Source organism: Eschrichtius robustus, chromosome 3 (genome assembly GCF_028021215.1).
Source record: "Eschrichtius robustus isolate mEscRob2 chromosome 3, mEscRob2.pri, whole genome shotgun sequence".
NCBI classification, from domain to species: Eukaryota; Metazoa; Chordata; class Mammalia; order Artiodactyla; family Eschrichtiidae; genus Eschrichtius; species Eschrichtius robustus.
Genome location: NC_090826.1, coordinates 131707818 through 131723610, shown reverse-complemented (window position 1 = coordinate 131723610; position 15793 = coordinate 131707818). Strand labels below are relative to the sequence as shown.

At 33.9% G+C, this 15793-nt stretch overlaps 2 protein-coding genes across 5 annotated transcripts in view; both read right to left on the bottom strand.

Annotated features, from left to right (window-relative positions):
• The window catches only part of RABGAP1L (RAB GTPase activating protein 1 like), a 665825-nt gene that overhangs the window by 422973 nt on the left and 227059 nt on the right, over positions 1-15793 (bottom strand). The window lies entirely within an intron of this gene.
• On the bottom strand, positions 10708-11793 carry GPR52 (G protein-coupled receptor 52). The gene has a single exon (XM_068538386.1). The coding sequence runs from the start codon at positions 11791-11793 to the stop codon at positions 10708-10710; it is 1086 nt and encodes a 361-aa protein (XP_068394487.1).

Here is a 15793-nt window from a genome sequence, read left to right as displayed (position 1 = left end):
ATGAAGAGTTGCTATATCTAAGTATATATGGGTAACGGAATTATGGGTGATTTAGTCTCTTTTTTATCCTTTTAAATATTCCCTGTATTTCCTTGAGGAGTAATATTTCTTTAAAAATTAAAAATAAAAACAACTAAAATGAATCTTGACTGAGGATGAAAAAATGGAAATTAGCTACGTAGAAGGGATGAGAATTAGAAAAGGCAGGATTTTGAGATACGTTTTCAGCAGTTAGCTATAACTTGTCCTTTTATAGAGTTGTATGAAATTAAAAAGTGCTAATTATGGAAGGGCAAGTTGGTGCATATATAAAGAAGCAGAGACAATATCTTAACACTCAAATTATCTCTATAAGAAATCCTTGAGGTCTTCCCTTAAAGTCTTCCAGTCTACTGACTGTTCCAAAAAAGGCAACAATAATCCTAATAATCCTTCGAGATCTTTCATTTAAAATCAACTGATGGAAACCTGACAATTTACTATTTTTTAACATCCAGCTTTACAAGAAATTTTCCTTTCATTCATTTAGAGAAAAATATACAATAAATAAATTATTATGGTGTTCAGCCAGACTATATGGGTTCAAAGGATGGCTCTCCTACCTCTGATATGGAAAAGTACCTAGTGCATGGAAAGCATATATAACTGTTTGCTTTTATTCTAATGAACCAAATGAAGTGTGTCTTCAAAGAAGTTTCAAGATCATTTATTCATTTTCTCACCCATTTGACTAAACTTGAGGAAAACCAAAACGCTCTGACAGATTAGTTTAAAACGCCTTTGACATCTGACAATGTCAAACACCATAAAATTCTTTTTGATGTAGGCACTCTTAGCCATGAGTGCAACTATATCCATTAATTTTCTCACATATATTACCAAGAGCCTACTAATAATGTTATATACAAATGCAGAATTATAAACTCTCTTTTTTAAATTTTTTTTATATTTTGGCCACGCAGCACTTGTGGGATCTTAGGTCCCCAACCAGAGATTGAACCCCGGCCAGGGCAGTGAAAGCGCCAAGTCCTAACCACTGGATTGCCAAGGAATCCCTATAAACTCTCTTAAATCATATACATTTTAGAGTTGCATACAAGTGTGGCTCTTACATAGCTAGATCTTCTGTTTCACTGCCTATTAGAGCACTACAAAAGAGGCCTGCTTATTTATAAGTGAATCAATTTGTTCAGACTATAAGGTTATCACTTACTGAAGGAAAGTTTAACAAATGCTTTTGATATTTGAAAACTACATTCAATATTAAGTATTATTGGCTCCATATTTAAAGGTAAAATAATGTATGACTATATACATTAGCAGTTGAATAAAGAGACTAGGAAGTAAGTTTCATATGCAAAGAATTTTAGCCAAATAGGAAAAGGTGTAAATATAATAAGTATGCAGATTAACTGTAAAAGGTAAGAATTAATTAATTAGAAAGAATAGTTCTTTGTTTCGTTTAGAGTGACGTAATCGGTTGACAAACCACTGGAATCATAGAGGAAGACTCAATATCTATGGTTTTACCCATATGCTGGAAATTTTCCTGATACTTGGGTGAATCAGGTTGAAATTAACAATCACTCCTCCTTATGAGATCCTTAGCAATGATAAAAGCACAATGTTCTATTACTGTGAGTACCATGTACAAGGTATATATAATGTCTTATATCAGGGGTCAGTAAATGTTTTTCTGAAAGGGCCAAATAGTAAATATTTTAGGTTTTGTAGGACATAAAATCTCTGTCACAACTACTTAACTCTGCCATTCCAGTATGAAATATGAAGTCAGCCAGAGGTTGATTTATAAATGAATGGGTGCAACTATGTTTCTGTAAAAGTTTATTTACAATAGTAAGCAGTAGACTTTGTCAACTCCTATCTTATACTATAGTTACCTATATGTGGTCCATCTATCCCCTATTAGTCTATATGCTCTTAGAGAACTGAAAACCTGTTTTACTTATAAATCTCACTGTCTTGCGTAGAATTTAGTATAGTCCCTGTATAGTTTTTACACAGGAAAAACCTGATAAATACTTAAGGAACAAATGCATAAATGATTCTATTAATCAAAAAATATCAGGTATACATCATATGATTAGCTTAGTAGCAGACAAATTAAAACCTGCCTGTCACTAAAAAAGCCTTCATAAAGTAAGATTCATCGATAATCAGATGACAAATATTAGGGAAAAACTAGTAGTAGTGGTCTAGGATGATACCTGAGTTGGTAGAACGTGTCGTCCCCATGTACAGTCCCTGAAGCTACTTCTACCCATGTTAATATTCTTGTCCTAATCTCAAAGCTTATACCTAATGATTTTACTCCAATTAGATTTAATCCATATAAAAGAATATTTTATTTTTAATATACTGTATCCCAAAGTTATTGTGTATTTCTCTCAACAATACTATGTTAAACAGTGAACATTTCCTTTCCTTTCATTTTAATAACTTCTCAAGTATCCCAAGGTATCTTCTGAGACTAAAGCATCTAGACACATGGCTAAATATTTAGGTCAATTCATCTTTTAAAATAAATCAATCCCTCTAATTCTTCAATCTATTGCATTGTTCCTAAAATCTCTCCCTCAAATTCTAGAAATTAGATAATCTGCCCCCTTGCTTGCTTCCCACAATTCAATAAGTTATTCTTTGGACTTAAAAGCGTCCAGGAGTATCTGTAGAACCACAATTCATGTCACATAAAACACAATCAATAAATATTTATTGCCCTAACTTGTTGATATGGAATGCAAACATATCTGGTTAATTCAGACTGCAATAATTTGAATTTTGCAATGACTCATCTTGCAAACCCTTTTAATGAGTACCGTAAATTAAATAGTCATAAATTCTCACAAAAATCTTAAATGTTTAAGGCAACAAACTTCAAATAACTCAGTAGAATGCAGTTATATTCAACTGATGCATGTACTTTCGAAACTAAGGAAAGGTTTCATCTAAGGACATTTATAAGACAATCCTGTGTTAGCCTAATTTGAGTTCCTTTAATTTTTCTATAAACATATTATTTCATGGAAAGAAAACTGAATTATATATTAATAAGGTTTTAGGTAAAACATCACTAATTCAGACTGTTCTCTCTGATTCCCTGAGTTCTATTTTTTAGACTATACACAAACATATATAGGACTTTATAAAGCACTGTAGCCAGAAATGTCAAAATCTTTTCCATCATAATGCTTCAGAAAAACCCATCCTATTATGACTTCAACAACATCGCAAGTCCATTACAAAGAACATTCAGAACACAAAGTGCACAGCTATGACATGTTTACTTTTCAGAAGTAGTTATATGAATATAGTAGTGTGTTTCTGACAATTCTTCATCAAGGTTATAGTTTTTAAATACATAACTAATACAGCTGAATTCAGTCTATATAGCTCTCAATAAATTCAGCAGATGTTTTCAAACTGTTATGTTTTTAAAAGGAGAGATAAATTTTCATTACCCTCTACGGATAAGAAATTGCTTTAAGAAATATCAACACAATTAGCAGTGCTGAGAATACATCTTATTAAAAATTTCCATGACCTCAAAATCCCACCTTCAACATATAGTCAACCTTAAGGTAATCTTTCCCACTTTAAAAATTAAAAGATAAAATTTTATATGGAATTTTCCTGTATCAACTAAGTCTTCATTTGCTACTGAAGGAAGAAGGGTCAGGTCACTCAACCACCAGCCATCCATAAATACATTATTCAAGAACTTTATCACAGGCAAAACTATTGCTGCACAAGACATATGGTCAGTAGTATCTCTATCTGGTTATGTGATCTCGTGAGGGTCACTTAAAAATCTTATCTCAGATTTCTATATGTGAAATGAGATAGGGCGTACTCACAGAAGCTTTTAGAATACATCTAATTCATAATGCCGAGGGCATTTTACATGTTCAAAAGCATTTTAAGCTTTTTCGAATTTTAACGTGCAGCGTTTTCTAATAATTTCTTAACACACTTGATACGAGAGGCAGGTACTTGTCTCCATTTTCCTCATTGCACACGGAATCATTTGAATACATCTCATAGTAACATTCCAAAACTAAGACATCATGGGTAATCTCACCAAAGAATGTTACTTCAAATCCTAATAAGTTTTCTATTAAAAAAAAAAATGTGTACCTTTAACTATGGCAAAGTAATTAAACACTCTACAATGACTGCAAATTGAGCATGCAGGGATTTTTTTCTAAGTTTGTAACATTGGTAAAAGCATTATAACAAATACACACACACCCACATGCACACACCTTTATCTTGTCCCACAAATAAATGCTACCACAGGATGTCCTGGACTTCAAAATCTATAAAAGTCAATCAAGGTATAGTCCTCTAATCAATTTTAATAGTTTGTTCAATGATAAGTGTTAAATCACATTTAGAAACTGAGAAAGTAGGGCTGTAAGTGAAGCTGATGATTGAAATAACAGAAGCCATTACAAGACCCATTTAATAATAAAACACTCTAAATATGAATCTTTAAAATGTACTTTTCCAGGTTTATCTCCAAGTAAATACATCTAAAAATCCAGTAAAGTTTTAAGACCTTGGACATGTAATAAGTGTTTTAAAAAATTGTGTTGGGGAAATAGAAGCAGAAGTGTGACAAATCTAATCTTTGGGGTGTCAACCTTTTCCTCAGATTCTGTTTGAAGAGAGCAAAAAGTTAAATGCATATTTATTTGTAATTTTTATTACATTTTAAAATCTAACTTATGGCAAGAACATTTCACAAAAACCTAGATATACATTATACAGAAGCTGTTTTCTTGCAAATAAGAAACTATGCTTTATTTTGAAATTGGTAACTTAAAGCAATTTTAAAGACAGAATTTTGAACCATCTTTTCCTTGCCAAAATAATAAATTTAAGAACAATCCAAATATAATTTAACTTCTTAAAATATTAAAACAAGGATTTTCAGGATTTTTTTAACCTGCTTCTTCACAAATTATATTTTGACCTTAGCAAAATCTATCATTTATAATATCAATTTTACCAATTTACTATTTTTAATTATAAAACTCCTGGAAGAGTAAATGGAATAACTGTGAAGAGGCTATTTACTATTATAAAATGTATAATCTAATACCTATTTTAAACTTCAAACTCTATTAGAAACATAAGTAAATGTTTTAAAACTGTATTTTACACAGAGTATATACACGAACACTTGCTTGTGTCAGGCATAACCTCAGACAAATGCACTGGTCATCTCTTGCTACAGTCTGCACTGCATTCAAAGATACATTTTGAATTTTAAAGAACAGGCTATATAACTTTGTACTTGATTTGTTGTGTGTGGGCCTTCCACCTAAAATAATGCCACCACTTTGAATTTGTAAAGTATATCTGGGCACTTTTTACCAGCATCAACATCATTTATACTTGCTTAAGTAGAAAACAGTAAAATTGGAGTCAAATTTCTAAAGTCAAAGATAAATGTGATTTCTCTTGCATAAAAGAGCATTTGGGGAAGTTTTAGAATTTAAGCAAATATTTCCATTCAATAAGTTCTACCATTATGCACTATGTTTCTTGATATTTATCACCAACATATTTTAAAAATTTACAATCTCCGAAACTAATCTGGTGGTCCCGTTTACTATAGTGAAGATACTGATATCACATATGCCTTTCTGCTATCAGACATAACAGACTCCTGCTGAATTTATTACTCTGATTTTCTTCACCTTCATAGGGAATCATATATAAAAAGAGAATAAAAGTTACTATTAAAAAGTTATAGATACGATCTTTGGGGCTGGGGGACTGAAAGCAGAATCTTGCCTATCTGTGAAATGCAGTTAACACACCAGCGGGACCCTATTTCCCTAATGCAAGGTCATCCTTCTGTTATTTGAAGATGTGAAAAATGCTAAAAGGTGCCACCAACAGTGCATTAAAAAAATGGTGCAGTAGAAAAGTGGTAGGTGATTGAGATCCCTTTCAGATTCAGCAAATAACACTTCAAACTGATTGTGCTGAAGCAAAATTACGTCAAGGACATCTAATATCATAAGCAGAAGGGCATCAAACTTCTCTAAAAAGTTTACGTGAAATAACAAATATTACACAAGTCAGAAACTGCATAAACTGTCTTCAAAAGAATATAGTATTGAGACAAAATTGGATAATGTTACTTGTAGAATCAACAAAAATTTTGTGAAACATCAAAATATTTTTTAAACAGTCAGCATTCTTTTTAACAAAACGAGTTTCCCATTATAACATAAGTAAACGCTCACTGTAAAAAACTTTTAAACAGAATATTAATAAAGAAGAAAAACCTAATCACATCACTTTTAATATTTTAAAAGACAACCATTTACACTATTAAATAAAGTTAAAATATTTTAAATTATAGAGCAAAACTAGCCCTGGATAAAACTTTCATATATAAGAAACACTGAAAAGGGGATTTATATTTTTTTTCTTTTCAAGTCATTTTGTTTTCCTCAGTGTCTATATATTTGGTTGATGATTATGCAACTTTCTACACGTCCTTCTAATCTTAAAGTTTTACTCAGGGAAAAGAGCAACTTTTGGAACGTATACATCAGAATAGAGCATCAACTCAGTAACATAATCTCCTGTGCATTGCGATGGTCCCACCTGGACACAAATGATGCTACGCTCAGCATGTTATACAAGCAAATTCCCCACATCTTAATCTTCTCTGTTTATCGCATATTTATAACTTTTTCACATCTAATGATTAGCTTCCAGGGTAGGGAGAGACAGAGGAAAGTCATTTAATTTAAGGCAGCAACATCATTTCTAATCTTCATTATAGAAGATACATGTAGAGCGAATCTATTTATTAATCTTTGTTTCTTCGAGGTAACATGTACATGACAAAATACTTTAAATTCCATTTTAGTAAATGAGGAAAACTAAAATGCGAAGACAAATGGCAAGATATTCCTGAACAATGCTTTCCTTCTATTGCCAACCTGATGAAAGAAAAATATTTAAGCATATTTAATACAATAAAGTAAGGAGGTAGGTTAATCTCAGAATCATTCCTGTCTCATCCCATCATCTGCTTGCTGGATGTCTTTAATCTCAAATGATGTCTTCATGAATAACTATTCCTGGAAAATGAGCTTTCAGAGATTATGGAAGTTTTCTACATTTAAAAATATCTGAGTTTAGGCCAAAATCTGAGTTTAGACAGATTTGGGGAAAAATGCCATTTTAGAAAACTCTAATTGTTATAAAATACAATTTTCTTAAATTGCAATTAGTGATCTTTAAGTTGTGATGGCAATAAATCTGGCATCCACAAAGATGATAAAACAGGAGCTACCACATTCCAAATACTTTCTATGTGTCAGGAGCCATGCTGAACACAGAGATTACTTTATCTCATTTAGTCCTCAAATCCAGCCTACTAGGAAGGTACAAGTCTCTGGATCTTCCTGATGAGAAAACAGGAGACGTGGAACATTCAGTATTTTTCCTAGGGCTAAACAGCTTATGAGGGCCAGGGTTTCAGTGCAGGTTTCACAAACTAGTAGGTTATAAAGCCTTCCGACACTATATAACTTTAGAAACAACACCACAGATAATAGAACCTTTAGTAATAGACTACATCATTATTGTTTGGTTGTCATTTATAACCAAATTGGATAATTACCATAGAATACAATATAATAAGAATAATGGTTATGCTTTCTATTCTTAAAACATATCCATCTAAAAGACAGAATAATTTCAAAATAAGTATTATTATATAAACACATATTAAAATATGTCAAAAGCAAGTTAAGTGGCTTGCCCTGGAGTTGCACATGAAACATTAAAATGAATGAAGAATCTAAACCGAGAACTTGCCTTCTAGAGGCTCTCCTTTCAGCCTAAAACAGAGATTTCCTTCTCCACTCTTTTCCTTCAAAAAACATTTTTTTCAATAAGAAATTTATAGAGACTTGAAAAAGATATTCAATGAAAACGTAACAAAAATGAACAAAAGTAACGTCAAGGGAATGTCATGCCCCAGGGTTTCAGTTTGACTGAAGACTAAACTGGTAAGTGTGGGCTTACCAGATTGCTACTTTAATAAAAGAGATTTTTAAGATCAAGGAAAAAGGTATCACAAGGAAAGACCTGAAGCAAAAGATTTAAGTGAGAAAAAAAGAAAACTCAAACAAGTTCTGTAGGGAAAAGGTATAGACAGAGGTACAAAGGTCTGGAGGCTTTGGGGGGAAAAGGCAGCATAGCGTAATGGTTAATTGAGTGTGAATGAACCTCTACCACTGATTAATTGAGTGACTGACCTTGTATAAATCACTTTTCTTTGGTTTCCCCATCTTTAGGATGGGGATAAAAACAGTACCTATCTCCACGGGTTGTAGTGAGGATTAAATGTTTTCATATATGTAAAACTTCACACAGTGCCTGGCATATAATTATTGTTATTAACTACCATGAGGAAAAGCCAGAAGAGGAAAATGCAATAAACACAGCCTCAGGTTTTCTGTACAGAGGGTCTATGGAGTCTTTTCTAATTATACTTACACACCAAACTAAAGGATCAAAATCTGATTCCCAAATAATACACATAATGTTGAAAGTTCTATTTACGCCACCTGAAAAGTCAGCAGCATTATGTTTCCTTGAAGTTTGTTTTCCTTAAACGGGTCTGAACTCAAAAGGCACATTTCAACTTATCCAAGATGTCAATGGCAAACGGGATGAGAATTAATGTAAACAACCCAAACCACAAAAATGTGAAACAAATTTTGATTCCCCAACAGTAAACTCTTATTCTAAGTGTTTTATTAAACTGAAGCAAAGTCTGATTTTGAATATGTAGAATACTGTTTTATTCTTTATTTTAAACCTTCCTTACATGTTTAAAAATATACATGGGTTCAGAACAACCTCAATAAAATGATGACATTTCTTTTACTAAAAGACCTCTGAAGTCAAACCACCAGTGTGCAAACATGGTTGGCTTCCAATTTGAAGAGTCATAGGCACATTTCACTAAATGCATTTCATAAAATAAAGAAATAAAAAATGCTGAGAAGAAAAATACTCAGTAGTTTGATATAAATTTTAAAATATCTGTCAGGCAGGAAACTTATGGTAAAAAAAGTAAGATTTAGATGTTTCAGCACTTACACCTGCTTCACTGCTATTTTCCCAAATGCCGTTTTGCTACATCTAAACCCCTGACAATTTACTACACAATGCCATGTAGCACACTAAAAAATAAGTTAATTTAATCTCTGAATATGAAAACAGATCATTACAAAAGAAAATACTGACAGTTCTAACCTGTATTTGATAATTAAGTATATTTTATTCTCAGCATCACTAAGAATGCAGCTTGGTCTAATAGAAATATCTAAATAACAACTACACAAAAGTATTTTTCTCTTAAAAGAAGTTTTTGTATATTTTTGTCCAATGTTGATGACTTAAGCAACACTGATCTATATAGTGTGCTAAGAAGACATTAGGCACAGATCACATAATGTAATTTACATTTTCTTTGTTGTAAAAAATATAGTATGTGCAAATGCATTATCACACAAATAATTAGCAGACACAACAATAAGCTTTGTAAATCTAACACAAAAAGGTTAATATTTTACTCTTTAAAAAAAAAAAAAAAAAGGACACAAGTAGCTTTAAGAGCAATACCTCACTTCTGAGTGAGTACTCTGCATCTGCATTAGAATTATTTGTGAATTATCTTAAAGAAAAACAAAGCTTAACTATAGCCCCTGCAAAAAACAAAAAGACACCACTTTGGGCACATGAACTAATTCAAAAGAAAACAAATAAAAAGGTTTCCCAAAGCCATTAAAAATACTTAACACAATATCTCAAACAACCTATAGAATGCTTTTTTGGAAGGAATAAATCATTCAACATTATGACTTTTATATAGCAGATTCTTTCATTAGCTAAGACACTTCTGGATTAAGGTACCAAAGGATGCAGATCAAGAAAAATGGAGGAAAAAAAAAAAAAAATAGGCTGTTAGGAAGGAGGAGGGAGCATAATTTTACCCAGAAGAAACAAAAATACTGTTTCTTTTTGTTCATAGCAGAAATTTTGTGCTACGGATATTATAAAAACGCAAGCAAAATGGTTGTGTGGCAGGTAATAAAATACAATGCTTATTATGCATCCTCCATGGAGAGACTGTTTAGGGATCGTAGATAAGTGAGTTTAAACAAGTACACTTTGATGCAAAAAATTATACTTTACCACATATATAATATGTAGCATTTTTCTGTAAAGGGCAATTTATGTAAATAATTTCCACAAACACAAAGAGAGTGAGAGAGACAGAGACAGACAGAATGAGAGAGACAGAGACAGAGGACAGAGTCCAGTCAGAGAGAGAGACAGACGCCAGGGGCTTTGCTCATGCCCTGTGGAAGATCTGAGGTGCTTTTCCATCCTCAGTGCTTGATTTTGCCTATTACTGCACATTCATACTCACACACTACAGTTATCTCACGAGATTACCCTCTATACATCCTTTTCTTCAGGATGTTTTTTTTCCATGAAAAAAACACCTTTAGTCCCTTCCTCTCATAGTCAACTATTCAAGTAAATATTTCTCTAGTGGCAAATTTCCAGATGAAGCAAGAATACAATCCCAAACTACTGTCAGATTACATTTGATTTACTGTGTAGTTTTCTTCAAATAGAGCAGGAATTAGCCCGTTTCCTAGGTTGGGGGTCTCGTGCTTCCTGATCCTTCACACACATACAAGACGTGCACATTGTCTCGGACAGTCTTCGGAGGCCTAGCCGGAAAACACTGTTGGAGAGGCTGTATATTACACAGTTACAAAAACTATTACTTATAGCAAGCCAGGTTGTTAGGAAGGACAGTGTTGGATTGTCCAAGACCCGGGAGCTTTCTAGAAGAAAGTATATGATATACGGGAGCCAGAGCACGTAAAACACACTGGTTATCCGAAACAAAACCATGGCGTAGCGACGGTCAGGGCTATGCCCAGTCTCTCCAGAGGCAGCGACTTCGTGGCTAGGGAATCGGGCCCTCCGGTCATTTATCTCTTTGGTGTGCTGCCGGCAAATTGTGAAAATGTGGAAGTAAGTGAAGCAGACAACAAAGGCAGCAGGAGCATAAAGTAAACAAACAATAAAGCCAGTAAAATAGGCACTGGTGAGCCAAGAGGTGGCACACCATTCAAAAATGTCACCGTGGTAACCAGGTTTCCCCCAGCCAAAAAAGGAAGGCAAGAAAATTAGGCAAGAGTAGATCCAGATTAAAACAATGCAAATTCTCAGGCGACAAGGGGTGACCAGTTGATTGTAGGAAAGAGGCTTGGTAATTGCAAGATAGCGATCCACACTTATGCAAGCAAGACATGCCATAGAAACACTTTTTAGAACTGAGATGATATATCCAAAAACCTGGCAAGTCAGTGACTCGTGGATACCTGTGGAGTAGTGGAGAAGTGAGAGAGTAGGAACCAAGCAGCTAACTCCAACGAAAAGATCAGCATATGCCATTGTCTGAATGAAATAGCTGGTCGTATAATGGTGTAAGAGTGGAGCACAGTGAAAGACAAAGATGACCGTTAAATTCCCAGCAATGATTAGAAATGTCAGCAAGACAATAACAACTGTCTCGAAGATGCAGACATCCACCGCACTGTAGTGGCCAAATCCAAGTGGGCAAGAGTGACGTTCGGACACATTCAAAATGCCACTGCTCATGTTCAGGATCCTCCATTCAGTCCATCTGGATTCATTCATGGCTTGGAATTAAAAGAACCTGCAGCTTTGGCTACAGCAAGCAGGTGCCCTGCCTAGCATCTGCTAAACTCTGCCCATGAGTGTCTCAGAATCAGCTTCAGTAGACAGTGGCAGCGCTTCTGTCACAGCTGAGCATCCCAGGGAGTACTCAAGTCTCTTCATCAGCCTCAGTGCAGCAGTAACACACCTCAGCTTTGGGAGGGGGGAGGAAGGGGGATAAGCTAGAAAGGAGGTGAAAAAAAGGTCACCGATTAGCTTCCTCCGGTGCTTTCAAACAACTTTTTGCAGACACAAGGCACTTCTAGAGAAAACGGACTTTTTAATAATACCTTGCACTATGAAACATTAAATCTGTAAAAGAAAAAAAAGCAATTGCCAAAGGAAGAAAAGCTCTTGTGGGCCGTTTGTTCTCCTCAGAAAGGTAGTTTCTTAGGGATCAACTCGAAAGAGTGAGAAAAAAACCTTACATAGGCTCAGGCTTCCTGTTTCATCTGTCAGGAGAAATGGATTCATATTTTAGAATTTAAATAATTAAGATCTCAGATTTGGTTGGAAAGCTAAGAAAAAGTTCATTGTGGCAAAGAGTGTCTTTGGCTCCGTTCAGGGTTTGATGCTGGTGGGTCAACTTTATGATCCATTTCTCTCTCTTTTCTCTCAAAAGCTAAGAACCCCCTTCTCCAACAAGATTAATTCTAAAAGACTCATCTCTGCTGGGGCACAAAGGAGCAGAACAGCGGTAATGGACTCCAGATTGCCCTGTAACTCTCATAAGAGAAAAAAAAGCATACTTCCAGTAGAGAAGATAATACACAATGGGTCAACACTGACAAAATAGGAAAAACTTCTGAAGTTTTAATTCTGCATGCATTTTTTTAAGCATTCAGATGAAAAGCGTTTTAGTCCATTACAGTTACTGGTGCTACCACCAGCATCGTAAGTTATACTCCTTCCTTTTCGAAAGGAAAATAAAATCATTCTTGCTATTAATTTCAGCATCAATAACTGAAAACAACCTTCATTATCTGATACACCACCTTCCTTATAATGGAGCGTGATCATAAAATATACAGCTCAAAGTTATTTCTCACCTTTGCAACCACACCTATATCTCACAGATATACGTAAATATATATGAAATTTAGACAACAGAAACTTTCCTATATCCTCTGAGCTTCTGACTAGAAATGCTGCCATTATTTATTACTTAGGTATTTCTAGTAGACTTTCTAATCTAAGATATTGCTATATCTTTTCTGTTTTCATTAAATGATTTAACACATTAAATCATTACTTCAACTAAACCTTTTCAAAGTGGAAAATTACCTTGTTTGTTACATCTGCAGTTATATAGCAGCCAGATGTTAAGAAAATGCCTCTTCTAGTTCTGTATTCTATTTTGAGCAAGTGCTCAATTAATACAGGGGCCATTAGATAGGTTATAAGATGTTCTTGTTTTAAAATACTTCTAAAGCATCAAGATGAGTTTAAATCCTAGAGTTTGAAATACTGAAAGACTGGCAGGATAGAATCCATCCAGAATGCTTCCAAGGTCATTCTGATATGAGGTTAACATTTGTCAAAAGTCTTTTTTAAAGTACAGGCATTTCAGAGAGTCTCTTGTCAGTCTTTGCTGTCATACCTTTTGAAGAAAGAACATGCATTAGAAATAGAAACATCTCCTTCAGGAACAATGCAGGAGCTTAACAGAAAGCATTCTTCTTAAAGTTATTTTCTTGTGCACCACCAAGTCATTCAGGGAAGTCCTTCTTCTTTTATAATAATAGCCACAGGATATTCCTCCTTGCACATTCCTAGTTTCACTTATCACAAAATAGTTCTTGTTACAGGAATAAAACAATGCTTCTCACCTACATTCACTCTTATCAGCTGCTAGGCTGGGCTGCTTGATTCAGAAGTCCGATTTACTGTGATGCAGTTACCGAGATGCTGTCGGTGTATTCTTCACAATCTCTCAGTATCACTGCCTCCACCTGAGCCGAAGCCCTGCTCCTCCTCCTCATCCTGAGCTGATGCAGAAGAACTCACCATCAGAAAGGTGACTCGGTCCTCCTGCCCCAATCAACAGCACAGCCAATGGCTACTGCAGCTGAAACTGTCACTAGGTAACAGTTGCCAGGCACATGCAGGCTTATAGACTTACTTACTCGGCAAGCTCCGATCAAGATTGACAAAAGAACACAATGGAACTGACCGATCCTTATAACATATTAATGACATGTATGAATTTCTAGAGGTATTTTCCTTATAGCATGTGTAAAGATTATTTCCTATGAGCAGGACAGAAAAAAAAAAAAAAACCCTGAGATACACCTTTAAACCCTGTAGAGAAACTACCACAAGGTACTAGGACACTAAAAAGTCAGCAGTAATCTAATGCTCATTGGCAGAAAAAACCTGTTAATTATTAAAAATCATCTAAGTCTTCATGAACTCAAGTGATAGAGCTACTATTTTTACTCTTTAAAATATATTATATTTTGATTAATAGAAGTTATTTTGTAATCTCTCCAATCCCTGCCACACCCACACTAAATTGCTGAATCTGATGTATTTAACTGTACAAACAAAGTATTGGAACTAACACCTCTATACTAAAATCTACTTGCTGGAATATTTAAGGTCAAATATGACCTCAGAAGAGAAGACATTAGAAATAAATAGAATGACTGCTTAGTCCACTTTTTATCCTAATAGAAAAAGAGTCAAAGAGTCAAAGAACTTTGTCATACAGTGCTTGAGCTACTCATACCCAAGTCAGAAGAAAGTAATTAAGCTCATTTATATAATGGAGGTTAAAAATATTTCCATTTATTTTGACTTACTATAGACAAACATTCACTATTTTAAAACTATTTCTTATGGGGTCAGCAATTTTCTTAAAAGTGACTTAGAATTACTTTACACATTATTTCAGAATTGAATCAGGAAATTTGAGATGAAAATGGATAACCAACACTTAGAGCACATTCTATGTGCCAAGCATTATGCTATATGCTTTACATTTTTGTCTCAATAAAAATATTAAATCTCTATGAAGTAGATACCTATCATTATCATTTTCCAAAGGAAGAAAGTGGGTACCTAGAGAAGGTAAGTATAACTTGCTCACTATTACACAGCCATGAAACTAGGAATGAAACAGATCAAAATTGTCGTGTTTAACACCATTTTGATGAACCCCTCCCTCATTCCCTCTCTTTTCCACTAGAGCAGCTAGTCAGAAAATGTCTAAGAAGAATTATTTTGGATTTCAAAAAATGATTTCTAAATCATAGAAGATCTATGCTTTCCTCCATGTTGAACTGCCTTTCAGGAAGATCATATTACTGCTAAAATCTTCAGGGAGTTAGGTGGAATATAGAATGGAAGCACATTGCTCATTACCAGAAAAATGTATGAAATAAGTTAGAATAACAATCTTAGAATGAGTACCATATTGAGATTTGGAAGTAAATATTTAAATTTAATATAAAAAGGCTAGAAAGTCCTATTTTACAGGGAAGCATTTTGACTTTTAGGAAAAGCATGGAAATCAAACAAGATTCTATTTAACTAAAACTCTCTTTCACAATAATAATAAATATTCAAAATAAAAATTACAGGTGATAAATATTCATGAATGTAGACAGTTAAATATGAAGCTTTACTATAAAACTATTGAAAAATAAAATGCTATTAATAATTAAAGCTACCTCATCACCAAACTCAAAAAAAAAAATCCTTCTAAAAGTATAGACTGTGCATTATTTTTCAAGTTTTGAATCATAATATTTTTTAAATCAGAGAAATGGCAAAAAATATCATTTAGGGAAATTCAAATGCTAGATCACTTTAGTTTGACACATTTATTTCCAACAAATAATCACTGGTAGGGATTTGAGTCTAAGAATACTGTAAATAATCCCTAGTTGTACATGCTGCCAAAGGTATATGATAATACGAGAGGGAGAGTTTAAGAAGCAATAGCTTTGACCCACCA

What these genes read in the sequence shown, in the direction of transcription:
- GPR52 (XM_068538386.1), bottom strand. Translation starts at nt 11,793, where the DNA reads ATGAATGAATCCAGATGGACTGAATGGAGGATCCTGAACATGAGCAGT.